Raw genomic sequence first — 25,793 nt, forward strand, 5'->3', positions numbered from 1 at the left:
TGCATGGAAGCTGGTCTCTGTGTTGAAATATTGTTGGTTATATAGAGTTCACCAACTCTGCAGTAGTGAGCCTTTCTCCTGTGCATCTTACGAACTTCACAAGCCAAGTAGCACTGGGTCTCCAACCTCAGTGGATAGGTTAGCAAAAAGGAGTGGAGCTTTCAAGCGCCACAACCCTAAAGTAAGCCTTCCTATATTAAAGCAGGTTCAAATGTATGCCATAAAATATAAAAGGATGTGCAACATGGCTAAGTTAATTTCAGAACCGGAACACATTCCCTGACTTTGAGCATTTGACATGTGACACTAAGGTTCTACAATAAGCATCTTATATTGTTTCTGCTTGGTCATCAGTGGTTGTTTCCTGGATGCTGATATAACAAAGAAGAAAACTCAGAGTTTGGGGGGGCAAGGGAGAAGAGTGGGGAAAATGGCAGAACAGCGTAACTGAGGCTTACTTGTCCTGTGGGGGTGGGGGTGTGAAATTTTTGACGTAAGACACAGACATTCTACTATAAAATCATTCAACGCTGATATTCAAAATGCTGTTAATTCCCTCCTATGATTTGTGCACTATAACTATAACCATCAATTGCAGGAAGAGGAATGCAAGGCTAAAAAGTGAGAAAGCTTTTTAGTGAATGTGTTTATGGAGACCGATTGAGGCAATATATCTTGCTGACTGAAATTTAGAACTCTAAGTCATTTTTATAAATAGAACTTTAAAATAGCGAATTGGAGTCTTCCCAGGCTTTCCAATTAGTTGTGAGAAAGGAACTTGCACAGCAGTTGATGCTAAGAATAGCTCTTGGTTCTGTCAATACTGTTCCTGCTCCCCTGGCAGCAGAGCTATCTTCTAATTACCTTCAGAAGCAGAACTGGGCAATTTCCTTAGAGGAGCTGAACACCTGTTGAGCTGTTGCAGCTATCTCTTGAAGTAAACAGGTGTTGGAGGAGTTCAGCATGCCTTAGGACAGCCCTGAAGGAGGAGTATTTCTCATAATTTATTGGCAGGTACAAGAGACCTCCCTTATTAAGTAACCCTCTGTCTTACCAGACCAGTCCAAAGTATTTCCTAAGCATATTAAATTCCAACCTGTTCTGCCTTTCATTAGAAGACCCATCCATGTCCTCCTGCCCTGTCCTTAAACAACTGATGGGTTACTTGAGTGGTCGCTTAAGACAAGCCTCATTGTACATCAGTGTTTTAAGTAATGAGCTATAACTACTCATTGAGCAAAGACCTTCTCTGTTCTTGTGCTTCAGTGGAGTTGTGTGACTCTGTAATAGCTCTTGCTGCTCTCTCCACCTAGACTCATTACGCAGTGCGAGATACTATTGGGCTCCGGACAGACGACGACATCGACTCCCTTACTGCCACAATTGAATGTGAGCAGCCTCAATCTGACCTCTACAAGTAAGTACGGGAACAGCCACTACTCCTGGTACTCAACTGGTCCTTGTCATTGGTCCATCACTTGGTGTCCTTTGAGCGGGCAAACTAGAGCGCCGTTGGTACCTGTCTAACATAGTTTAAGGGAGCCACTGAATTCTCGTTCCAGCTGAATAGGCTGCATTTGGAGTTCAAAAGAGTGGTTGTCATCATGTTGTCCACAAGGAATGAAAGCCTTTTTATGGTAACACTTGTAGATGTTCCTGGAGAATTTACTGAGCCATCCGGCAAAGCTTCCTGGAAATTTGACTTCTAGGCAAAGCAGCTGCCCTGGGAGGTGCTAGGGCACCAGAGTGTCACTAGCCCATATGCCTTTACAAACTTGGGTGTAAGCCTGCTTAGAAACATGTCTTTGTTACCTTCCTGAACAATTTTAAGGATGGAAAGCCATTGGCGCCCTGGCCCGAATTCAGCAAGGTGCAGAGAACAGCCTCATTCTAGTCAATGGGGCTCCTTGCACGCATAAAGCTCGGCATGTGCTTAAGTACTTTGTTGGATCATGACCTGCGTAATGTGTTCTTTCCAAAGCTCTGTCTCTCTAAGGGTATGTCTACACTACGAAATTAGGTCGAATTTATAGAAGTCGGTTTTTTTGAAATCGGTTTTATATATTCGAGTGTGTGTGTCCCCACAGAAAATGCTCTAAGTGCATTAACTCGGCGGAGCGCTTCCACAGTACCGAGGCAAGCGTCGACTTCTGGAGCGTTGCACTGTGGGTAGCTATCCCACAGTTCCCGCAGTCTCCGCTGCCCATTGGAATTCTGGGTTGATATCCCAATGCCTGATGGGGCTAAAACATTGTCGCGGGTGGTTCTGGGTACATATCGTCAGGACCCCGTTCCCACCCTCCCTCCCCCCGTGAAAGCAAGGGCAGACAATCATTTCGCGCCTTTTTTGTCTGCTGCCAGCCAAAGATGTAAAGGATAGATGGAGTGGGTCAGAACAAGAAATAGACCAGATTTGTTTTGTACTCATTTTCCTCCTCCCCTGTCTAGATCACACTGCAGTCAGTCACAGAGAAGGCGCAGCGAGGTTAATCTAGCCATGTATCAATCAGAGGCCAGGCTAACCTCCTTGTTCCAATAACAACGATAACTTTGGTGCACCATTTCTTATTGGAACCCTCCGTGCAGTCCTGCCTGAAATACTCCTTGATGTACAGGCACACCCTTTGTTGATTTTAGCTCCCTGAAGCCAACCCTGTAAGCCGTGTCGTCAGTTGCCCCTCCCTCCGTCAGAGCAACGGCAGACAATCGTTCCGCGCCTTTTTTCTGTGTGGACGCCATACCAAGGCAAGCATGGAGGCCGCTGAGCTCATTTTGGCAATTAGGAGCACATCAACCACCACACGCATTATCCAGCAGTATATGCAGCACCAGAACATGGCAACGCGATACCGGGCGAGGAGGCGACGTCAGCGCGGTCCCGTGAGAGATCAGGACATGGACACAGATTTCTCTGAAAGCATGGGCCCTGCCAATGCATGCATCATGGTGCTAATGGGGCAGGTTCATGCTGTGGAACGCCGATTCTGGGCTCGGGAAACAAGCACAGACTGGTGGGACCGCATAGTGTTGCAGGTCTGGGACGATTCCCAGTGGCTGCGAAACTTTCGCATGCGTAAGGGCACTTTCATGGAACTTTGTGACTTGCTTTCCCCTGCCCTGAAGCGCATGAATACCAGGATGAGAGCAGCCCTCACAGTTGAGAAGCGAGTGGCGATAGCCCTGTGGAAGCTTGCAACGCCAGACAGCTACCGGTCAGTTGGGAATCAATTTGGAGTGGGCAAATCTACTGTTGGGGCTGCTGTGATGCAAGTAGCTCACGCAATCAAAGATCTGCTGATATCAAGGGTAGTGACCCTGGGAAATGTGCAGGTCATAGTGGATGGCTTTGCTGCAATGGGATTCCCTAACTGTGGTGGGGCTATAGACGGAACCCATATCCCTATCTTGGCACCAGAGCACCAAGCCGGCGAGTACATAAACTGCAAGGGGTACTTTTCGATAGTGCTGCAAGCTCTGGTGGATCACAAGGGACGTTTCACCAACATCAACGTGGGATGGCCGGGAAAGGTGCATGACGCTCGCATCTTCAGGAACTCTGGTCTGTTTCAAAAGCTGCAGGAAGGGACTTTCTTCCCAGACCAGAAAATAACTGTTGGGGATGTTGAAATGCCTATATGTATCCTTGGGGACCCAGCCTACCCCTTAATGCCATGGCTCATGAAGCCGTACACAGGCAGCCTGGACAGTGGTCAGGAGCTGTTCAACTACAGGCTGAGCAAGTGCAGAATGGTGGTAGAATGTGCATTTGGACGTTTAAAGGCGCGCTGGCGCAGTTTACTGACTCGCTTAGACCTCAGCGAAACCAATATTCCCACTGTTATTACTGCTTGCTGTGTGCTCCACAATATCTGTGAGAGTAAGGGGGAGACGTTTATGGCGGGGTGGGAGATTGAGGCAAATCGCCTGGCTGCTGGTTACGCGCAGCCAGACACCAGGGCGGTTAGAAGAGCTCAGGAGGGCGCGGTACGCATCAGAGAAGCTTTGAAAACCAGTTTCATGACTGGCCAGGCTACAGTGTGAAAGTTCTGTTTGTTTCTCCTTGATGAAACCCCCCGCCCCTTGGTTCACTCTACTTCCCTGTAAGCTAACCACCCTCCCCTCCTCCCTTTAATCACCGCTTGCAGAGGCAATAAAGTCATTGCTGCTTCACAGTCATGCATTCGTTATTCATTCATCACACAAATAGGGAGATGACTACCAAGGTATCCCAGGAGGGGTGGTGGAGGAGGGAAGGAAAATGCCACACAGCACTTTAAGCACAGCACTTTAAAAGTTTACAACTTTAAAATTTATTGAATGACAGCCTTCTTTTTTTTGGGCAATCCTCTGTTGTGGAGTGGCTGGTTGGCCGGAGGCCCCCCCACCGCGTTCTTGGGCGTCTGGGTGTGGAGGCTATGGAACTTGGGGAGGAGGGCGGTTGGTTACAGAGGGGCAGCAGTGGCAGTCTGTGCTCCAGCTGCCTTTGCTGCAGCTCAACCATACACTGGAGCATTCTGGTTTGGTCCTGCAGCAGCCTCAGCATTGAATCCTGCCTCCTCTCATCACGCTGCCGCCACATTTGAGCTTCAGCCCTGTCTTCAGCCCGCCACTTACTCTCTTCAGCCCTCCACCTCTCCTCCCGGTCATTTTGTGCTTTCCTGCACTCTGACATTATTTGCCTCCACGCATTCGTCTGTGCTCTGTCAGTGTGGGAGGACAGCATGAGCTCGGAGAACATTTCATCTCGAGTGCGTTTTTTTTTGTTTCTAAGCTTCACTAGCCTCTGGGAAGGAGAAGATCCTGTGATCATTGAAACACATGCAGCTGGTGGAGAAAAAAAAAGGGACAGCGGTATTTAAAAAGACACATTTTATAAAACAGTCGCTACACTCTTTCAGGGTAAACCTTGCTGTTAACATTACATACATAGCACATGTGCTTTCGTTACAAGGTCGCATTTTGCCTCCTCCCACCGCGTGACTACCCCCTCAACCTTCCCCCCTCCCTGTGGCTAACAGCGGGGAACATTTCTGTTCAGCCACAGGCAAACAGCCCAGCAGGAATGGGCTATACTGAGTGTCCCTGAAGAAAAGCACCCTATTTCAACCAGGTGACCATGAATTATATCTCACTCTCCTGAGGATAACACAGAGAGAGAAAGAACGGATTTTGGTTGAATGCCAGCAAACATACACTGCAATGCTTTGTTCTACAGTGATTCCCGAGTATGTGTTACTGGCCTGGAGTGATAAAGTGTCCTACCATGAAGGACGAAATAAGGCTGCCCTCCCCAGAAACCTTTTGCAAAGGCTTTAGGACTACATCTAGGAGAACCGCAAATGCCAGGGCAAAGTAATCCTTTCACATGCTTGCTTTTAAACCATGTATAGCATTTTAAAAGGTACACTCACCAGAGGTCCCTTCTCCGCCTGCTGGGTCCAGGAGGCAGCCTTGGGTGGGTTCGGGGGGTACTGGCTCCAGGTCTAGGGTGAGAAACAGTTCCTGGCTGTCGGGAAAACCGGTTTCTCCGCTTGCTTGCTGTGAGCTATCTACAACCTCCTCCTCCTCCTCATCTTCTTCGTCCCCAAAACCTGCTTCTGTATTGCCTCCATCTCCATTGAAGGAGTCAAACAACACGGCTGGGGTAGTGGTGGCTGAACCCCCTAAAATGGCATGCAGCTCATCATAGAAGCGGCATGTTTGGGGCTCTGACCCAGAGCGGCTGTTCGCCTCTCTGGTTTTCTGGTAGGCTTGCCTCAGCTCCTTCAGTTTCACACGGCACTGCTTCGGGTCCCTGTTATGGCCTCTGTCCTTCATGCCCTGGGAGATTTTCACAAAGGTTTTGGCATTTCGAAAACTGGAACGGAGTTCTGATAGCACGGATTCCTCTCCCCAAACAGCGATCAGATCCCGTACCTCCCGTTCGGTCCATGCTGGAGCTCTTTTGCGATTCTGGGACTCCATCATGGTCACCTGTGCTGATGAGCTCTGCATGGTCACCTGCAGCTTGCCACGCTGGCCAAACAGGAAATGAGATTCAAAAGTTCGCGGTTCTTTTCCTGTCTACCTGGCCAGTGCATCTGAGTTGAGAGTGCTGTCCAGAGCGGTCAGAATGGAGCACTCTGGGATAGCTCCCGGAGGCCAATACCATCGAATTGTGTCCACAGTACCCCAAATTCGAGCTGGGAACGTCGATTTAAGCGCTAATCCACTTGTCAGGGGTGGAGTAAGGAAATCGATTTTAAGAGCCCTTTAAGTCGAAATAAAGGGCTTCACTGTGTGGACGGGTGCAGGTTTAAATCGATTTAACGTTGCTAAATTCGACCTAAAGTCCTAGTGTAGACCAGGGCTAAGAGCATAAGACTCTGATGTGTGCTAACCTGCTCATTTCTTCCCACCTGCCTGTTGTGACACATTCCTTATGTTTGTGATGGCTCCTTGTAATTAAATATGCAGCAAACATTAGTTAACAAATGTCCTCTTATATATTTTGATCACAGATTTGTTGGAAGAATTAACATCTACAGAAGTAACCAGGAGCCTGTAGCCCGGTTAGTTCACTTAGCTCATTGTTACTAATTGCAGGTGGTGGTTGTTTTCTTTATTGATAGATCCTAGCATCCTGCTTATCAAAGAGGAGTTGTGGAGATTAATGGATCTGAAATATGAGCTTCCTTATCCTACCTTTCTTCTTTCATTTTGCAGTTTGGTTTTATGTGTTCTAGTGACTTGAGAAAATTTCAGTCATTCCGAATGAGGGATCAGTTGATGATTACCTGTTCTGTTCATTCTCTCTGGGGCACCTGGCACTGGCCACTGTCAGAAGACAGGATACTGGACTAGATGGACCTTTGGTCTGACCCAGTAGGGCCGTTCTTATGAGGGCAGCAGGCCCTCTTAAAAATCCTTGCCCTTCAGCTGTGACAGCCTCCAACAAATGCCCCAGGATGTTGGGTTTGTTGGGATTGCCGATACGGGAGTTTATAGGAAGTGAGCAAATGTGCAACCCTCTGCATCCTCTATCACCTCTGCTGGAATCATCCTTGTGAGCTGGCAGATAAATGAAACTGACAGGCTCCCTGCTCTCTGAGCTCTTGGAGGGCAGGATCCCCCATCAGTTTCACTCCAGCTGACTTGCTAAAACAGAACCAGAAGAAGCAAAGAGTGATGTACTGGGCATGTGCTCACAACATCTGCTCTCCAGCAAACCCACCCTTCACTTTGCCGAAGAGCTCGGGTTTTAATTAGGTGCAGCCCGTGTTTTGGGTGACCAGTAAATTTTCTACATCACTGGGACACAATAGAGGGTGGGTGAGAATGTAGATTTCCTGAGGGGAAGGTTTTTGATTGTGGGTCTTTCAAATAGGCTGTTTCTGTGCACAAAATGTTTTTTTTTTTTTTCAAAGCAACATATGTACGTAAGTCTGCAAAACTATTTTTCCTATTGCTATTTATTTAGTGAGTACAGCCATGTGCTCAGAGCTGTATAAAGCCTGAACACAGACAGTCCCTGCCTTAATAAGATTACACTCTACAAACAGACAGAAAGAAAAAGACACACTAGAAGGTCTAGAGATGACTAACTTAGTCTGTTTATTCCAGCTGTGTATTATAAAAGCATGTTTCATCCTAACATCTTTGTACATATGTGACAGGAGAAAGCACCAACTCACCAACAATGCTGCAAAATTAATGGGCCAAATTTTAAAGTAGAGAAGAAGATCAAACTTTAATCCAAGAAGCAGTGAAAGATAGATTTCAGATGGAAATGGAAGCAAGCATGTCCGTTAACCCAAGAGTTTTGGACAGTGTTACAAGATAATAGATAATAATAGATTCTACGGCCATAAAGGACCTTTGTGATGATCTAATCTGATCTCCTATACAGCACAGAAAGTGACAGGAGGGCTTTGAAAACCAAATGGCCACCTCTAACCCTGCCTGTGATCTTTCTCGCTGTTCAAGCAGAGGTGCCAGCAGATGTGCCCCTCAGATTCTTAAGTTGAGAGAAATGGTAGTCTCAAATACTAACTGCGATACAGAACTTTTGAGGGATGCTTGAAACCTGACAAACTTTTCTCGCCTTTAAAAATTCTGCTACCCAATTAGGATTAAAAGTGGAAATGGCAAGCGGTCGTGAAGGGAAATAAGAATAAATAAGCTGTAGCTCACGAAAGCTTATGCTCACTTAAAGGTTAGTCTCTAAGGTGCCACAAGTACTCCTTTTCTTTTTAAGGAATTATAGATCACACTGAGCAACATGGGAGCAAAAAAATAAGTAAAACATTTTACAGCAGCATCGATTTTTAGCACTCTTGAAAATGAGTCCACTTGTTTAGGTCTCTAAGTATGGGTTTTAGACACTAGCATCAGGTACTTATTTTTGAAAATCTCGGCTTGAATTCTGAAATGAGTCAGACATTGGAGAGTCTGAATACTAGTAATACTTTGTGTGATAAGAGATAAGAAACCACAAATGTAAATATAGATGTGAAGGCAAAAATACAGTGAGAATAAACTAATCCCTTATGTAAGAGAAAAAAACAAACTTTCGCTTTAACTGTGGGTATAAAATATACACAAGGTGGAATGAAATTGTTTGTAAGCAATCTGATACTATAACTCTTCCCGTGTTTAGGTCTTTGGGTCCCGAAAGCCTGCTGCTGAAGGGTTCTACTTTAAAAAATACAAAGAAGATTTATGGTGAACAGCTTTTTATTGATCGTTCTGATGGATAACTGAATGAAGTCAGCAAACAAATCTAAATGTCTGTCGGAGCATCTAGTGATGGAAAAGTCCTATCTACATTGCTGCTTTCAGTGCTCTGTACATATCTCATGCTCACACACAAGTTAATGAATTGATTTTGAGAGTAAGATTTCATGAGCTGCCGTGTCAGATGTTTAACTGAAATCTGAATATGTTGACCAGGATCTTCAGAAATTACTTGTGCTTTTTGAGAGCCCATCCTGAAACTAAAGCTGGGCACTTTATTTTTTTTTGGCAAATAGAATTTTTGCTGAAAAATGCTGTTTTTCAGGGCTCCCAAACTTTTGAATTGTTTTTCAAATGTCAAAAAAAGTGTGTGTGTGTGTGTGTGAACAGGGCCAAATCGAAATGAAAATCTGCCCCCCTCCCACCCCATAAAAAGTTCTATTTTGAGTTGACCAAAATGTTTTTGTAAATTCAAAATAATTAAAACATAATACTTTTGAATTGACCTGGAATGTTTTGGTTGATTCAAAATGAATTGTTTTTAGTTTGTGATGGACAAAATATTTCTGAAGAATGATTTGGGTTTGAATCACATCAGATTTTTTCAGTTCAGCTCCCAAACCAAAAAAAAATAAAAATAAAAATCAAAAAATCAATTATTCATTCAGATCTATTTGTGACACCTTTAAAGAGGCCCATATCAGCACTGCCATGTAGGGACCCCTTTACAGTGTCTCAAGTTGCAAGTCCCTTATGAAAATTATTGGCTGTACACCCAGTACTTTATGTCCATCCACTAACACCTGTAATTCTGTCCAAAAAGCAGTGAAGTTTGTCTGTCTGGCAAAAAGGTATCCTTTATAAACTCCGTGCTGCTTACTGCTAATGGTTCCACTATCCTTCAGGGAACTAAAACTGAGCCAAGGTGTAAATGTCTGTAGCTCCATTGAAGTGAAGTGGACTTGCACCTGCTTACACCAGTACTGAATTTGGTCTAGATTTTTCAGAGATTCTTTTTCTCCCCTTCCCAGTACTTGTTTCCTTTTACTTTTGTCAGCAGTTAGACTTACAGGATGCTAACTGTCAATATCACATTCTGAGTGGATCTTGTACTGTATCTGCTTTTCTCCTTACTTCTCCTTCTCTTCTCCCCCTCACCCAGGCCTTTTCAAAATAACTATCCGAACTGCAATAATCCGTACTGCAATAAATTTGTTTGCCAATTCCACTAATACCCTCGCACATATACACTTATATGAAGCTACCCTTCTCTCTTTTCCCCCCCTCCCCCCGTCAGTTTGTACAAGCAATTGTGATAGATTAAAGTGTTTGCTAAATTTAACAAACTTTATACAGAAATAAATTATACTCTGGGAAACTATTCAGGAGTTCATGCCTATCATCAGCATTCAGAAGATGTATTGTGGCACTTGTGTTAGCATTATTCAATACCATTGGGGGTTCCTTGCTTAAATAAAATGCATAACACTTGGGTAATACCTCTGTCTGTGGATAATGAATCTTAAAGCACTGTGCAAACGCTAATATGCCTCACTGACAAGTGAAGGGAAGGCTTGCAACTCAGAAAGGGAACTATTACAAGCAATGCTTTAATGTTTTGTAGGGGTTGCGGTTTATACTGGAATGGAAACAAAAATGGCTTTGAACTACCAAGGAAAATCACAAAAACGTTCAGCTGTAGAAAAGTAAGTGTGCTTCAGAAAGAGAAAAGTTTATAAAAACTGTTTGTTTCCTTATGAGTTCACTTGTGCAGAAATAACCCCATCATTTGCTGCCTTTTGTTTCCGATACACTGAGTAGAAAATCTGTATATTGGGTTAAGCGTGTCTCCTAAAAAGCTACAGCATTTAATAGAACTTTTAAAAAGTATGACTCCAGGCTTATGCTTTACTTTATTGGGTGAGAAGTATTAAAAATCCTGGTTTTGACCCTAAATATCAGGCCTGTCAAAAGCAGTACTCTAGAGTTTCCCTTTTAAAAATGAGAATAGTCTAACCCTGATTGCTTGCCTGACTGAATATTAAAAATAGCTGCATGGATTTTAAAAATAAACCTATTTTTCAGATCAATCAACGCCTTCTTGATGGTGTATTTATGCATCTTAGTGAGTAAAGCTACGGTGTGCACCACTCTGAAATACGTCTGGCAGAGTAATCCATTTAATGATGAGCCATGGTATAACCAAAAGACAAAAAAGGAAAGAGATGCGTTCAAGGTAAATGGGGTTGTGTTTCAGGATCTCCTCCAGCCTTATTTATTCTGACAGTTTTGTTTAATCTGCCAACCCCTGTCTTCCCTGCATATTGTTTGGAATACATACCAAGGAAAGGACTGTCAATCTCTTAGCTCTTTTTTTCTTTTGCTTGTAGTTATTTCCTGTCTCAGCTGCTACGTGCCATTCTTGTTACCTATGTGCAAGAATGCTTGGGAGTAGTTGGGCAAAACGCAGCTGAGGAGGACTCAGACGCTAAAGCTGCTCACGTAGTGGTGTTCTTCTCCTACAGAACGTGTGTGCCAACTATTTGTGTTTCTAAATGGCTGCCTCTTATTTGCTGGCAAAAGACAGATCAATAGAATTTTGGCCACCTAGATATACTTAAACACAGTAGCAGATGCTTGACGCATATCTGAACTCCAGCCAGTTTTCAAACTTGAATGTATAAATTTAGACCGGGGCCACTTTCATTCGGTGTCTAAATATGGATGTAGGTGTTTGAGGTTTTCGGTAGCCAGGCTTGAAAACGTTGGCTTTGTGTCTCAACTTACCTTATTTCCTATCAGAGTTTTAGGAGACCTCCTTGTGATTTCGCTTACACCAGTAGTACGGTGGTGTAGCACTCCTGACGTCAGAGCAGTTTCTCCTGATTTAAACTTTTTAAAGTGAGATCAGAATCAGGCCTGTAATATTTACAGAACTGTGTTTGGATGGAACATTCTTAGATGATCCTTGTGGTTGTAAATAAAATGCCATCGTGGGCCAAATTCTCTTCGGTTATGCCTTTACAACTCCATGCAAGTCAGTGAGGTTGCCAAGATGGAACTGAGAGCAGAATTTGGTCCATTACCCTTAGTTTTCTCTAGAGTTTTATTTTTCATATTGAGTTCTCTTTTCACCACTGAAGAAGAAAATCTAATTAGAATCTTGAATTTGCTATTGTCGATTATATCTGTGTCTGGCTGAACTGGATATCAGATTGGCACACACTGCCTTTTTTTTCCTTTCCTTTACAGATCTTAAGAATGTTCACAGACTTCCTGTCGTTTATGGTTCTGTTCAATTTCATTATCCCGGTCTCCATGTACGTTACTGTAGAAATGCAAAAATTCTTGGGCTCCTTCTTTATTGCTTGGGATAAGGAGATGTATGATGAAGAAATCCAGGAAGGAGCACTGGTGAATACCTCGGACCTCAACGAAGAACTTGGTCAGGTCAGAACATGCTCCCTATTTGTGCCAAGTTAAAATTGGACGCATGGACAGTGTCTCATGGTAAAACTGCAACTCTTCCGTGGACTAAAACAGCTGTAGTGAAATCCCTCCTGTAGAACTTGTGGGCCAGAACTGAAGCTAATTTGGGCCATGGTGCTACTTAGAGCAGTTTTGTCTCTGCTTTTAGTTTCATCTGGCTGCCTTCCATGTCCAGGGGCTTTTCTAGCAGCCAAGAATCACTGGAGCATAGAGGCATACTGGCCCCTACCCCCCATGCCTGCCCACAAAGGCTGTGGGTTCATCTTCTATCTGTGCTTTGATTAGGAAACAATCGTCATTGATTGGTGCTTAGAGAGACAGATGACATTGTTTGTTTTGCTTTGTTTCCTATTGATAGGAAGCTCTGGTGCAATATTTGTGTGGATTTAGATTTGTATACAATATATAATTCCCTCCCTTCTGTTGGTTCTGTTCACCATCCTAGAAACCTCTGCATGCTTGGGGAAATGCTCCCATATCCAAAATCTAGAGGCATAAAAGCTCTGGAGTGTTGATCCAAGTAGAGGATTTATGGCAGTGGTTCTCAGCCAGGGGTACTGTAGGGGTTCTCCAGTGAGTACTTCAACTTATCTAGATATTTGCCTAGTTTTATAACAGACTATATCAAAAACACTAGTGAAGTCAGTGCAAACTAAAATTTCAAACGATGGCTTGTTTATACTGTTCTATGTGCTAAACACTGAAAAGGAAGTACAATATTTATATTCCAATTGAGTTATTTTTGTAATCATATGGTAAAAACGAGAAAGTCGGCAATTTTTCAGTAACAGTGTGCTGTGACACTTTTGTATTTTTATGTCTGATTTTGTAAGCAAGTAGTTTTTAAGAGAGGTGAAACAAATCAGACTCCTGAAAGGGGTACAGTAGTCTGGGAAGGTTGAGAGCCATTTTTATGGTTTGGGGTACCGTTAGAGGAAGTCTGTTAGAAGTGATTTAATCATGCTCTGTTGTCACTGTACCAGATTAACCTTAACTTTTTAATGAGAACATCTAAAGTAGAAGTTAAAAACATTATTCTATAAATTAATTAAAACAAAAAGAAGTCACATGTGGCTGCAGGGCAGGACAGAACATAAAAACGGCCCTACTGAGTCAGACCAAAGGTCCTTCTAGCTCAGTGTCCTGTCTTTCGACAGTGGCCAGTGCCAGGTGACCCAGAGGGAATGAACAGAACAGGTAAACATCAAGTGATCCATCCGCTTCGCCCATTCCCAGCTTCTGGCAAACAGAGGCTAGGGACACCATGCCTGTCCATCCTGGCTAATAGCCATTGAGGGACCTATCCTCCATGAACTTATCTGTTTCTTTTTTGAACCCTGTTATAATCTTGGCCTTGGAGCGAGAGAGAGAGAGACCTGATTGCTGTATTTGTGTCAGCACTGTAGCCTTCAGCAGCTCTAAAAAATCATTAGAAAGTCCCTGCTGCAGTAGTTAATCATTCTCCCTAATTAAAAGCCTTTGTCTGTCTGCTAATCACTCGTCTACCTGTCAAGACATAACTGTGTAACTATTTTTGGTGGTAATTTAGGGTTAGTGTGCTACTATTTGCTTCTGAAAACTAGATGAGCTTATAAATTGCATGTACAATAGAAATTGTATCATGTGGTTTGTTTCCACACAGAAGAATGCCAGACCCTAAGTGCATGTCAATAATTTGTTTGCTTTCATGAAATTAATTAAAAATTTAAAATTCTCTGTAAGATTTCTCTTTGCAGGTTAGTGAGGAAAGTGGTAATCTTTCACTGCATGCATTTGATATGCAACTGTCCTGCTACTATTTTCTCTGCTCTGCTGGGACTCTTAAGTAGCTAACGTTTCACTCTGGTCAGCCACAGCAGTGTAGCACGCCCTACTTTTGTTCCTGTAAAGAAAACGTTTAATTTGATGCATCCGATGAAGCGAGCTGCAGCTCACGAAAGCTTATGCTCTAATAGATGGGTTCGTCTCTAAGGTGCCACAAGTCCTCCTGTTCTTTTTGTGGATACACAGCTGCTACTCTGAAACCATTCCGTTTGGAACAACTGTTAGCTAATTTAATTGGCATTGTCAACATAAAACTCCCATAAAGCAAACAAATGGGTTTGTACTACTAGTGCTGATTAAGTAACTGCTGTGCTTTTCAAAATACAGTTTACTCTCCGCAGTGTTATACTATGTGGTTCCTTGTTGCACTTTTCTCAGCCGGGACAGTGAAAATCAGTGAAATCAATTTCCATTTTCTTTGATATAAAAATCCCTCTTATTTCCATGTTCTTGGTACCTCCCCATTTGAGTTCAGGCACTGCAGAGGAATGTTTATTTGTTTAAAAGAAAAATGGAATCTCTCTCTTTGTGTTTTTTTATTTTTTGGTTGGAAAAATGAATGGAAACGTTTTGTATTGATCGATAGGTTTGCTCAAAACTTTTTTTTAAAAAAATCTAAATTTTGGTCTTTTATATGTTGCTTTATTGGATTCAGTGCTGTGTACAGCACCATCTGAGAGAGACTAGCTGGGGGAACAGATGGTTGAGGGGGAGTAATCAAGGGCCATAAGACAGGTTCTCTGAGAGTTGTAAAAACTAAACAGAGCAATTGTGTAATGAATTGGAAGCAGAGAAGTTGTTCTGGGAATGGGTGCAATATTGTCTTTTCTTTGTATTAATATACCTTGCTCCAAACTTTGAAGTCCAAGTTAAGCAAGTGCCAATGGTTCTCTCCTGGATCAGGTCTGACTAATTAAGTTGCCAGTTATTCTCCTATTTTCAGTGCTGCCACAGCTTCTTTCTTTTAGACAGCAATGAAAGCTGGGAATGTAGTAAAGAAAAAGTACAACAGTGACTTTCTCCCTTTCTTTTAGGTCGAGTATGTGTTCACAGACAAAACTGGAACCCTTACTGAAAACAGCATGAAGTTCATTGAGTGCTGCATAGATGGGCATAAGTACAGCAGCAGAATGTCAGAGGTGGATGGGTTCTCTCACACGGACGGACCCATGACATATTATGGGAAAGCACTAAAGGTAGAACTGGCCTTCGGTAACTTCTATATTTTCACTCTGATCCAATTTTCTGAGAGCTAACAATAACTCGAGATGGGCACAAGTGTAAAAATTCAGACACCGGTTTTGAACGCCTCTAAATTTGGCAGTGTTCAGAACCCACGTTTGAGACACTGAACAACTGGGTTCCTCTGTCCATCCCCCCAAGTTCAGGAGGGTTTGGATCTGAGGGTTTGGTTTAGGTTCCAGCTTTAGCTATTACTCTTGGACACTGTACCTTGAGTTTGTGTAGCAGTAATGACAAGCGCAGGGGAGAGCACATACCCATTTTCAGGAATCAATCCTATCCTTTGTCTAACCAAGACAAGCTTTAGCTTTGCTACAGTGGCATCACAGCAGAGAACTAGAAGCATTGCACGCATTGCAATAAAATAAATGATTGAACCAGAGTGCTGATCTTTTTGTCGGCCTTGTTTGATCTTTATTTACCCCTGCATCCTGCTAAAATGAATTAGTGCTCTGTTACATTTGAACAGAGCTCCTTTCTGATTGTGGGGCTGTTAAAAATACAAGGCCACGTTTTGCAAGAGTACGGCTTTGCTTCAATGTCCTTGGCTCAGTTTCCCATCCTATTAGCTGCTGTGCTGTTTGGTTGCTACTCTCCATCTCTGAGGCAATTCAGTGGTGGTGTATGTAGGTACATTTTTAAAGTACTGTGGGATGAAAGACACCATGTAAATGAAGTTCCCATTTAAAGGTGAGATTTTTCAAAGGTGGTTAACGGAGTTAGAATTTGGGTGCCAAACCTACATTGGTTCCTTTGAATATTCCAGCCTAAAAGGTTGGTAATTCTGACCAAATCCCAGTAGTGATTATTCAGCTGCTTAAGTAAAAATAACCATTATTCTAGTTATCACTAAAAATTAATCCTGTTTGGTACTCTGGGCAGGAAAAGACGCTAACTAACTCATTTCCTGTATTTTGACTCTGCTTAGTGTCGAGAAGAGCTGTTCCTCCGTGCTTTGTGTCTGTGCCATACAGTTCAAATCAAAGAAGGAGACAATGTGGATGGATTGATAGTAAACCAGGAGTGCAGTACCTATATCTCCTCTTCACCAGATGAAATAGCTTTGGTAAAAGGTGCCAAAAAGTAAGGGCGTTGAGTTTGTTTTCAGAACTGAAGGTTTTTCTTACTCTTGTAACTTGTGCTGTTGAGTGCGACTTAATGGAACCCAAAAGTTGCCCTATGAGTTTTTCATAATAAAATGCTCATAGGCCAGTAATTGACAAGGAGAACTGTAGCGTGTAGAAAGCACAACGGGAGAAACTCTTGTCTGGCCTGGTCCAGAGCCCACTGGAGTCAACAGGAGTCTTTCCATGGGTGGAATGAGTTTTGTGCTTCAGTGGGTTTTGGATCAGGCCCATAGTAGAGTTGTGCTTAATCAATATTTTTATCTTTACTGAATAATTTCACAATAAGCAAAGGTTTGGGAATCATAACTTGCATGTCACAGTGTATGTTGTTGCTTCTGTTAAGTAGAATGGTGTCCCAAGTTGCTTGATTAAACAGAGCCGTACTCTATCCAAGTTCCCTGGGACGTTCTGTTACATTGTAGAAGAAGCAGTCAATGAATACTGCATGTGTATCAAAGCAAAATTACTTTCTTTCTTTGGGGTGGCAGGAGACAAAGCAGCCCCTATGAAGGCCACCTTTGTTAGCCTTTTCTGATGTACTTGTATTACCTTATTACTATTTGGAGGCATAATAGCAGACCTAGCAGATCTATTTTTGCCATAAATGTAACACAGTATGCACATGTGTTAATTCACGTGGCCTATAGAGACCTCAGAGTTTTCTAGGGTATGATCCACATCTCTTTAAGATTGTACAAGTCAGGAAACGCAGAGAATAGCCTGGTGAGCTACTGAAATACATGGACTGAATTCTGTAGCCCAGGTCATGTTTCAGAATATGGAAATGAAAATGTTACAAATGTAAATTATGTAACAGTGTTTTCAGTGTCCTTCTGTCCTCTTGTTTGTTGACAGGTATGGTTTCACTTTTCTAGGACATGAAAATGATTTCATGAAAGTACAAAACCAAAAGAACGAAATCGAAAAGTAAGCGCAGCTGCATTGTGGTGAGGAATATTGCTCACGCTAACTGAACAATCTGCCAAGTGCCAGCTGATTAAACTCAGGAAAAACGGCAAATGCTGCAGGGTGGAAACAACGCAACGGGCTGTCAGACTCACTGCTGCTCTGCATGAAAGCCGGTCCGAATTACAGAGCACCTGGCAGCAGAGAATTGGCTGAGAGGTTAAATTGGTTGCAGCTTTTGCTGAATAACAAATCAACCAAAGCCTAAAACAAGGTCCTCTGACCATATCCTGCACCACGGTTTGAAACCTGGAAACTCTCTTGGATCTGTGAATTATTGCGATAACCTCCTAGATGGTGAATGTATGAGAGCTGATGCTACTATAAACCTCAACCATACAAAGTTAAATCTTTGCATAAACATGCTCCAACCCTAACCCCTTCTTGGACTGAAAATAATTCGGCCTTACCGTGCGGCAACTGTTCATGTAAACCCCAAGGGATATACACCATTTGAAGGATAGCTACCTGATCCAGATGCCCTCCTAGATCTTGTCTTATTAGCAACTTCTCTTCATGTTGAATTTCTCCATACGAAGGGAGGATTCAGAGTTCCTATTTACTGCTTTTGGTGTTCAGCCAACCTAGTAGGCTGCTTGCCCTGATTGACAGCTGGGTGTTCCAGTCAGGACCTTCAGCCCCTGAGCAGTCAGCTGGCTCATGAAGGTCCTATAACTAGCTTTTCCCACTTCCAACCAACCTGGTGCTATGTGGTTGCCAGTCGCATATCTCAGAGCCCCAGCCAAGCATGATATCATGTACCAAGCATACATCTTGCTTGTTCACATCAGCCTTGCATCAAGAAAATGGTCCATAAACAACTTCTACAGGGAATCTCCATACTCTGTGAATGCATGTGCGGCAGCTTTGTTAAATTTACAAGCATCTTAAACCAAGTGCGACTCTGTCTTAAAGAAAATGAAAATAACATGTCCATGTGCATTCTTTTCAGGCAAACAATAACTCAGCCCTGCTTTCCCTGAAATGCCCCAGCAGTTGTGTGCGCTCTATCTGATCACGTGGCTCTTAATGATGGTAGTGGGCATTGTTCACCTATCATGTATAAATGACTTGTAGCTTGACTACCTGTACCATATCTTTAATAAGGAAACTGGTCAGCTGGCACCTGATACTTGTAGTCTGGCATAGAGAGAGTTCTGCAGTTCATTCTTAGTATGTTCTTCTAGCTTACAACCTTTTACTGAATATCATTTTTAATTTTTTTCCTCACATTTCTAAGTTCTGTTCTTTCCTTTTTAAAGGTATCGGCTTCTTCATGTATTAAACTTTGATCCTGTCCGCCGCCGGATGAGTGTTATTGTGAAAACCAGTGCAGGTATTGTTAAAACAGTGGGTACCACTGTGTATCAAATATATGTCTGCATTTACTCTTGTACTGAGAATGTATTAAAGACCTCCCATTACAACACAGAAAAGCTAACCTGTTATATTTCATGGGCCTTAGCCTCACCTGCAAAATTCACTTGCACGCCACCTGAGCGTCCAAAAATCTCTCATTTGCACATGCAAATCTGGTAATGGCGTGTGCTTTTTGTTGATTTGTACATGCACCCACTGCACTGGTACACATTTTACAAGCACAGAGGCACCTGCATATGAGAACTTGGCCCTTGAAGTGTGCTAATGAGATCAGTGGTCGGATTTATGATAGACCTTTACTGTGCACGCCCATGCTAACACTACAGGAAACCCCACTGCAGAGTCCTAGCGAGGTGCAGTTTTTCTGACATGCTTCTGCTGCTCTATAAAAAAAAATGTCAGTCTTGTCGGAGTATGGCATTTGCCAGCATTTCCTTTGTAACATGACCATGCAATTTTGTGCCCCATTTGAGCCCAAACTAAGGGATCTGAGTGAGGAAGGACAATTTTTTATTTTCTTTTATGGATTTGAAAAATAATCCAATTGGTCATTTTAAAAAAAATTGCTTTTAGAGATCTAAAAGTGCCCAAAGAATTAGAAATTGGTGGCTTCAGATGCTTTTCTACATTCTAACTCCACCAGCTTTTTATTTTAAGCTGAAGTTGTGCTGGTTTTTAGGTGCTATGGCATAGCTTTGGGGGAAGAATAATTATCAATGCCAGATCTTTAATTTATCAGTGGGGTTTGCTTGCCACGCATGCTAACTTTGTTAAGACTTTCAATCCGTTTGCCCATTTTTGTGATGGACCAAATCTAGCCCTCGTGTAACCCTGACATCAGTGAAGTTACACCAGGCATGAATTTGTTGCAGTGTATCTGTGTGGCAACTAAATAACTCAAGGATATATACATCCCTGGGAATTGATTTGACTTGGTTAGGCCATAGAAATGGGTCCTCAGAGCTATTAATATCTCCTCTTTATAATACATGTGCATGCATCCACCTGCACCACAACTCAGAGACCTGAGTACATAGAATGTGGAATACTGTAATACATCTGAAACAGCTGATAGATGGCAGGATCAAAAAGAATACATTCCAAACCATTTATAAGATGCTGAATTGAAGTATTTAGAGCAAATCTCTAAGATAAACTCCTGGGATTGGATATTCTTATGATTGGATGCATATATTTTTGCCCCTGTTTATTTTACAGAATTGTAATTGATTGACCACCAGGATGAGTGAATACAGAATTAATAATTTCCTTTTGGGCTTTTCTATGGCGCTCATCGCTGAGTACCTGAGTGCTTCACAAATATTAGTGAACTTATTCTCACGACACCCCTGTGAGATGAGGGGATATATTAAGCCCATTTTACAGCTGTGGCTGCTGAGACACAGAGAGTATAGTGTCCAATAATTTTGGGCACCTGATATGAAATGCATAAGGCCTCATTTTTGAGAGCACTCAGCATTATATAGCCCATTATATGTCCAAAGCACAGCTCCCATTAGCTTCAGTTGCAGCTATGAGTTCTCAGCTCTTCTACAAATCAAGCTCCAGGATCTCAGATGGAGCATCTAGGAAATAAGCAACACACAATTTGTGACCACCTGTGAAAAGCTTGGTTTCAGTGACTTGTTTAGCATCACTTAGGATGATGGCAGAGACAGGGTAGAGCCCAATTCCCCAGGACACTATTAAAGCTCCTTAACCACGAGACCCTCTTGTCTCTTCCTGCAGTCCCCGGCCTCGTTCACACCCCTTCCAGCTTCTGTAACCAATGAAACAGGGAACCTACAAACAATAGCCTCCTTCACTATACAGCCCTGATTCATCCCCATAGCAGGGTCCCATGCACTGAATACAGATGGGGTCCTGTGGAAAAAATATGTGATCACATCATTAAAGGCTCTATCATAATGTATACGCACAAGAGGGTCAAATTAAGGTGACCTAATTTGTCCCATTCCCCCCCATACCCTTGGCTCTTGCCCGCTCTGGATTCAAATTAGGCAGCTTGCTCCTCCATGCTGCCTACATCCAGCCAGGGCGGGGCTTTGAGAGCATCGGAAAGATGGGGGCTCCCTGCTCTCAGTGCTGACCTGGCATGGCCCATAGCAGCAGAGAGCTGCAGTGGCAAGCAAGGTGATGCTCAGCTTCAGGCTGAAGTGTGCCCAGTGCAGAAATCATTGGGGACAGATTCTGTTCCAAAGGCACTAGAGCGTTCGTTCTCAGAAATGGCTAAAATCGTCAAAAAATTCAGCCTGAGGCAGACACCCACAGCCTGGAAAATTACAGCCCAGATGGTTAGCGTTTGGCAAAGTTATAAGCAGCTGAAAGCGTGGTCTTATACTGGGGCTTGTCATCCTTAATAATAGGTGGCAACCTTAATAGCATTTCCAGCCCTGCCTATAACAGCTTCATTTGCAACCTTGCCATAGTTCTTCTTTCCATCTAAGTTTACAGCACATTGAAGACAATGGCCTTTAAATCTCTTGACACATTTTGAATGCTTCAATCTTCTTTTTAATTCTGTTTTAGGAAAGTTCCTCCTATTCTGTAAAGGAGCAGACTCTTCTATTTTTCCAAGAGTACAACAAGATGAAATACAACAAACTAAAGTGCACGTAGAACGTAATGCAATGGTAAGCATGTACACGAAACTAGGTTTGTCCTTGTTGGAAGAAAGCCTTTCTCTGAAGATAAAGCTCTGACCTTGGGTTGAGGAAAATGTGAGCTTTAATTCTTGTTGTTTTGAAGTCCATATCTGACTTGTTTCCTTTTCTGTTCTTCTGGCTTCCAACTTCATTTAATTTCTGATCTGCTTATATGATCCTGAATCCTGTAGGATCTAATCATCTCCCAAGGAGTTAAAAATAACAATAACATTTTCTCTCTTTTTTTTCCTCGCTAGCCTTATGGAAAAATCCTTGAATCAGTTTCTAGTTTTGTTTTGTGTGTGTGCTGTTTTGAGAAGCATTTATCTAAATTGAGCTATATTGAGAGAAGAGGTTTATAGTTAGTTCTGAATGTGCCGAGACTAGGGGCTTGTCTACACTACCGCACGGGGTCAATCTATGATACGCAACTTCAGTTACGTGAAGTTAGATCATAAATCTAACTTACTTAGATCTACTTACTGCAGTAAGTCAATATCTGATGCTCACCCATCGACTCCGCTTGCGTTCCTCGTTCTGGTGGAGTACTGGCGTCGAAGGGAGAGCGCTCAGCGGTCGATTTATCACGTCTATACGAGATGCGATAAATTGAGGCCCCCCCCCCCCCCCCCCGCTGGATCAATCGTTGCCCGCCTGTCCAGCGAGTAGTGTAGATGAGTCCTAGTATTCATTCTTATCTCTTCTGGTTGGTCCTCTTCTTCTTACACTGCAGTGGTTTTTAAAACAGCCTTGTTTTACAATTTCGTATTTCTCGTGACCTTATTACTGCTAAAGATGCTCAGTTCCACGGCTTATAATACATATTGTGATGTTCTATGTCCAAGGTTTTCCGTGTGTGGAGATTAATATATAAACAAAGAGGAAATGGTCCTTAAGATGTAGAATCACTTCTAACATTGGACCCAATCGTTGCAGGCACTGAGTGACCTGTAGAAGCAGAAAGTGAAAATTCTATGGTCGGGGCTGTTTAAAAGGTGTTTTTTAGTGCACATATCCACTTCTCTGTTTCAAGGATGGATATCGAACTCTTTGTGTGGCCTTCAAAGAACTAACTCAAGAGGACTATAAAAAAATTGATGGACAGCTCAGTGAAGCAAAAATGGCTCTACAGGACAGAGAAGAAAAGATGGCCAGGATTTTTGATGACATAGAGACCGACATGCATTTGATTGGGGCTACTGCTGTGGAAGACAGGTAAGACGGTGGCAAGCAAGCAGATGAAATGTGAATGCCGTAGCTGTTCAGAATAGCGTAGTCTGTATCTCCCTCAGTCTGAAATTACCCTGAGAGTAATTTCAGGACAACGAGGGAAGGGTGGGTGAACGACCAAAGTGAGACCATTGAGCAGCGGTCTGTGCCGTAACAATCCACCATGGTGCTTATTGAAAGCTATGTGCTGGTCCTAAGAAGAAGACAGAATGTCTAAAGCAATTATTTCCTGGCACGTCCCAAAACCAATTGCCTATTTGCTAAAAATATACTGGTTTAAACAGTAAGTACTCTAACATTTTAATCAATAAATCCTACTTTTTCAGAAAAGCATGCAGCATTGTTCCCCTAATTTATGTACCAAACCAATACAAACTCAGGTGCAGTTGCAGTAACTGTATGTGTAAATTAGGCTGTCGTTTATTTTTCACTCTGCGTTTTATGGCACTAGTCAAAGAGTTGGGTGAAGTGACTGAATGTAGGACTAGGAACTGCTACGTTCTAATCCTGGCTCTAACCCTAAATCCCTCTGGCCGTGCCTGCACAGCAAAGAACCCCTCAAGGCAGCACGTCGCATGAGTCTGTGTAGACATTCAGGCTTTAGCTGGAGCTCTGGGTCTGAAACCCGCCCCCTTCTCCATGCTATGAGACTCACTGCCTGTTTTCTGGGGAGGGGAGGTAGGGGTGGGAGTTGCCATATAGATGTAACCTCTGTGACCTAGAGCAAACAATTTAACATCTCTCCCTCATCTTTCCCAAATGTAAAATGAGGAAAGCTGTCAGCTTTTGTGGATTAAATGGTTAACGTTTGCTAAAATAAATAGGATTTATTACGTGAAAAGTATTGTTATTGGACCCATTCCTGAAGCCCATCCTGGGTCTAACTGCCCATCAAACTTTACCCCATACTCTGCCACACAAAACTCCCGCCTACTTTCCTACAGGAATTTGTTCAGAGGGTGCTGCAATAGAGTCAGACTTCTTTCAGTTTAAAGTTTATCTGAAAGCTGCCTTGCAGGGTGGGTTTTTTGATTCAGCCACGTGCAAAGTGTGATACATAGCACTGGTGGTATTAACGTCCGCTGGCGACGTACTATGCTGGCGAAGTACTATGCTGGTTTTAGCTAGAGATGACATGGTTGGTACATAAGTCATTCTTTGGTAAACAACATGTGGGTTTATTTGCTCCCAGTGGAAATGCTTAGCAATCTGAAAGCCATACTCATGTAGTGTGGGACTTTTGTCCCCCTCTGTTAGCTAGGGTGGTTTGTCTGCTGCTGCCTCTAGGTCATTTATCTGAGGTAGTAAAGGCTGATGGTTTTCAGACCTAGATCCTCCCCAGGCTCATTGTAACACGCACAAATCATTCTCAATGAATTCTGAGGAGAAATGGTATTTTTAAGGTAAATGAGATGGCTAATGTATTGCCTCAATGTACAGACTTCAGGAGCACGCAGCGGAAACCATCGAGGCCCTGCAAACAGCAGGCATGAAAGTCTGGGTGCTTACCGGGGACAAGATGGAAACTGCAAAATCTACCTGCTATGCCTCCAGGCTCTTCCAGACAAACACCGAATTACTGGAGCTGACCGCAAAAACGATGGGAGACAGCAACAGGAAAGAGGATCGATTACACGAGCTGTTGTTAGAGTATCATAAAAAGCTGCTGCAGGATTTCTCCAAAAATAGCGGAAAGCTTAAAAGGTGCGAGAGAGCATGTGGGCAGTTTATGTCTGGATAACTGCCCTCGGTGAAGATGCTTAGAAGGAAGGGTCCTTTTGCCTCGGTCCTGCAATTCCATGTATGCAGGGGAAGAGCTCTGGATTTCAGGGGGACTGCTTGGGAGGATGACTGTCCCTCACCTGAATCACATTATAGGCAGAGAGGCCCCAATCCTGCAAACAGTCCCCGGCTTTCCTATTTCCTATTTTTCAAACATAACTGTGCAGTACTTGGGCATGCCCTGTTTTTCCTTTTAAATGCAAGCCGTTTGAGTTAACTGAGCATGCGCACACTCACGCATGCACACGCTCACACACACTCACCTCCAGCAATCAGACCTGTTTACATTTCGAAACCATTTCTTTGTTGCTCAGATAACACAGAAACGACTAAATTGACTTCTTTGAAATGTAAGGCTCAGACTTTCAAGTCGTCTTGTTCTGTTTGTATTATAGAAGCTGGACAGTGAGTCAAGAATATGGACTGATTGTAGATGGCTCGACGCTGTCGCTGATATTAAATCCTTCCCAGGATTCCAGTTCCAGTAATTACAAAAGCATTTTTCTACAGATTTGCCTGAAATGTGCTGCAGTTCTATGTTGTCGGATGGCTCCTTTGCAGAAAGCCCAGGTAGGTGCTATCGGTACGCTGATGGGCTCATTTTGCAGGAGGCAGCGGCTACATGCTGTTTTGAGTGTTATTTGCAGCACACTTCAGTAGTTAAAACAACTAAGCAGTTTGGATCATAGCTCCAAACTTTCCAATCTCCGTGTGTATAGAGGGGCTCCAAAATCCATATTTAGGCATCTATACACAGTGGTTTGATTTTTTTCAGAGGTGTTGGACACATGTTGCACGGGCTATAAGTCAGTGCAGAACTTGGCTCCTTGACAGGCTGCAAGCTGGGCCAGCAGCTGTCTTCCAATACCTAAGCACAGATAATGCTCCAGAATGTATTTGCTCTAGATGCAAAAGGTTCCCACCGGAAACAAGGCTAAGTGGTTACTCTGATGTGAGAAGCAATTGTTCTGTACCTTAAAGTGAAGCTGTCTTGCTGTATACAAGTAAAACCTCTTAATTTAAAAAAAAAAAAAAAAAAAGGAAAAAATCATGTAAGTATGAAAAATGTGTACCATGCAACTGGACCTTCAGCGAGTGCGATCTGATTTCCTTTTCCAAAGGACAGATGCTACCAGAGGTATTTCAGCAAGTCTATTATAAATCCTCTGATGACTTTGATTTAACAGACTGTCTCCTGAACCATGAAATTTAACAAAAATCACTTACCTGACTCTTTCTTTATTTTATTTTTTGGCTGTGTTGGAGCCTTTTCAGTGCTATGGTGTATTTCTGCCACAATCTTGTCTTTCATAGATGTACGGACTGTTTCCTGAAACTATTTTTACAAAAGCTTTGATGTTCAACTCACCTA

At 42.9% G+C, this 25,793-nt stretch overlaps 1 protein-coding gene across 10 annotated transcripts in view; it reads left to right on the forward strand.

Annotated features, from left to right (window-relative positions):
• The window catches only part of ATP11C (ATPase phospholipid transporting 11C (ATP11C blood group)), a 122,027-nt gene that overhangs the window by 67,501 nt on the left and 28,733 nt on the right, over positions 1–25,793 (forward strand). For 9 of the 10 annotated variants that reach the window (XM_073358413.2, XM_073358407.2, XM_073358408.2 and 6 more), the window contains 14 exons: positions 1,314–1,417; positions 6,501–6,551; positions 8,639–8,703; positions 10,340–10,421; positions 10,801–10,951; positions 11,968–12,165; positions 15,063–15,224; positions 16,199–16,353; positions 17,253–17,324; positions 18,626–18,699; positions 21,294–21,397; positions 22,443–22,624; positions 24,080–24,343; positions 24,817–24,991. In XM_073358413.2, the coding sequence (XP_073214514.1) occupies positions 1,314–1,417; positions 6,501–6,551; positions 8,639–8,703; positions 10,340–10,421; positions 10,801–10,951; positions 11,968–12,165; positions 15,063–15,224; positions 16,199–16,353; positions 17,253–17,324; positions 18,626–18,699; positions 21,294–21,397; positions 22,443–22,624; positions 24,080–24,343; positions 24,817–24,991 (1,839 nt within the window). The remainder of the gene's footprint in view (positions 1–1,313; positions 1,418–6,500; positions 6,552–8,638; positions 8,704–10,339; positions 10,422–10,800; positions 10,952–11,967; positions 12,166–15,062; positions 15,225–16,198; positions 16,354–17,252; positions 17,325–18,625; positions 18,700–21,293; positions 21,398–22,442; positions 22,625–24,079; positions 24,344–24,816; positions 24,992–25,793) is intronic. The other variant, XM_073358409.2, reaches the window with a different exon arrangement.

The sequence above is a fragment of the Lepidochelys kempii genome, chromosome 9 (assembly GCF_965140285.1).
Source record: "Lepidochelys kempii isolate rLepKem1 chromosome 9, rLepKem1.hap1, whole genome shotgun sequence".
Lineage (NCBI taxonomy): Eukaryota > Metazoa > Chordata > Testudines > Cheloniidae > Lepidochelys > Lepidochelys kempii.